The following is a 1,838-nucleotide window of genomic DNA, read 5'->3' as shown; positions in this document are numbered from 1 at the left end:
CTGTTCATCTGATTATAAAATTTATATGTCGACGATAATTTTTTTCCTCAGAAAGTAGTCATTCCAAGCAGTAGGAAAATGAAAGATAAAACAAAAGAGTAAAATAAGAAAAACCAAACAACGATCTCGTTAAGCGACTGGCAAAACCAAAATTTCCTTATTCTAAATACGAGCTTTTCATTAATTAATGATATAAAGTCTATTACACGGTCTAGGAATTAAACTAAGAGTTATAGATCCCAAATTGCATAGGATTTGGTTCTCACTTTTTACAGTAGTTTACTTAATACATGTCTAAGTAGGTTTTAGGTTTTCTACTCCTAGTCCTAGTTAAAATGGGTTTTATACTAGTATTATAAATATGAGCAATATTATGAGATTATGAGTGTAAAACAAAAACCTCCCAATTAAGTCGGAGCTCCTTCTCTTTATAGTTAAGTGCTAGATCTATTCTATAGCTGCTGCCAATATCATGGAGAGACGAGGTATAACAATTAAAAATCCACGCCCAATGTGGAAAATTTACAGGGTTATTAGCAGCCATTTGGGATGGGTGCGATCAGTTGCAGTTGATCCTAGTAATACTTGGTTCTGCACAGGATCAACAGACCGGAGCATTAAGATATGGGATTTAGCAAGTGGTAGGCTAAAGCTCACGTTAACAGGTCACGTTGAGCAAGTAAGAGGCCTTGCTGTTAGCAACAAACACACGTACATGTTCTCGGCTGGCGATGATAAGCAAGTTAAATGTTGGGACCTCCAACAAAATAAGGTGATTCGCTCCTATCATGGCCATCTAAGTGGCGTTTATTGCTTGGCTCTTCATCCCACAATTGACATCTTGTTCACAGGGGGTGGTGATTCTGTCTGTCGAGTTTGGGATATCCGGAGCAAAACACAAATTTATGCTTTGTCTGGACATGATAATGCGGTTTGTTCTGTTTTAACTCGGCCAATGGACCCTCAGGTTGTAACTGGATCTTGTGACTCTACCATAAAGTTCTGGGACCTTAGATATGGTAAGCCAATGACAACGCTTACACATCATAAGAAATCTGTTCGAGCCATGGTTCAACATCCTAAGGAAGATTATTCTTTTGCTTCTGCATCAAGTGACAACGTAAAGAAATTCAAACTTCCAAAAGGAGAATTTTTGCACAATATGATTTCACAACACAAGACCATAATCAATGCGATGGCGGTCAATGATGAAGGTCTACTGGTCACAGGAGGTGACAATGGGAGCTTGTGGTTTTCTGATTGGGCAAGTGGTCGCAACATACAACAAGCTCAAACCATTGTTCAACCTGGATCTTGGGATAGTGAGGCTGGTATCTATGCTCTCACCTATGATGTAACTGGCACCAGGCTTATTAGTTGTGAGGCTGACAAGACTATCAAGATGTGGAAACAAAGTTAGAGTACCTACTTAATCTTCCGAGTTACGGGCAAAATAAATATTCCGAAAAGTAATAATAGTGCTATTAATCCTTTTTTTTTTTGGCCTTTAAAGGCTGGTGTTAGTATAAAATAGTACGCAGTACTTTAATTTCTAAATTTTCAGACAGTTGCTTAATTTGGTTCCCTTTTCCATGTTAAAATTCTGGTTCGTACAATTCCCTTATCTTTATCGTTTAGTTGCTATATGGTTATAGTGTCTACTTTTCTTTCTACGTGTAGAATTAATGGAAAATTCCACACACTTGTATATGATGTTAGAAGTTCAGCCATAAAAATCAACAAGAAGAAAAATCTCGTAGGCTAAGCTAACAGTCCTCGTTAAAACCCGGTACCCTAACTTTGAAAAAATAAAATAAAGATGCACGAATAACGCACTA

At 37.4% G+C, this 1,838-nt stretch overlaps 1 protein-coding gene across 1 annotated transcript; it reads left to right on the top strand.

The window, feature by feature from the left end:
- The first annotated feature begins 335 nt into the window (after window positions 1-335).
- Window positions 336-1,420, top strand: LOC132612705 (protein pleiotropic regulatory locus 1-like). The gene is made up of 2 exons (XM_060326811.1): window positions 336-350; window positions 446-1,420. The coding sequence occupies exons 1-2, from the start codon at window positions 336-338 to the stop codon at window positions 1,418-1,420; spliced, it is 990 nt and encodes a 329-aa protein (XP_060182794.1).
- The last annotated feature ends 418 nt before the right edge of the window (window positions 1,421-1,838 follow it).

Source organism: Lycium barbarum, chromosome 10 (assembly GCF_019175385.1).
Source record: "Lycium barbarum isolate Lr01 chromosome 10, ASM1917538v2, whole genome shotgun sequence".
Taxonomy (NCBI): Eukaryota; Viridiplantae; Streptophyta; class Magnoliopsida; order Solanales; family Solanaceae; genus Lycium; species Lycium barbarum.
The sequence above is the reverse complement of the archived record's forward strand: the minus strand, read 5'-3'. Positions and strand labels throughout refer to the sequence as shown.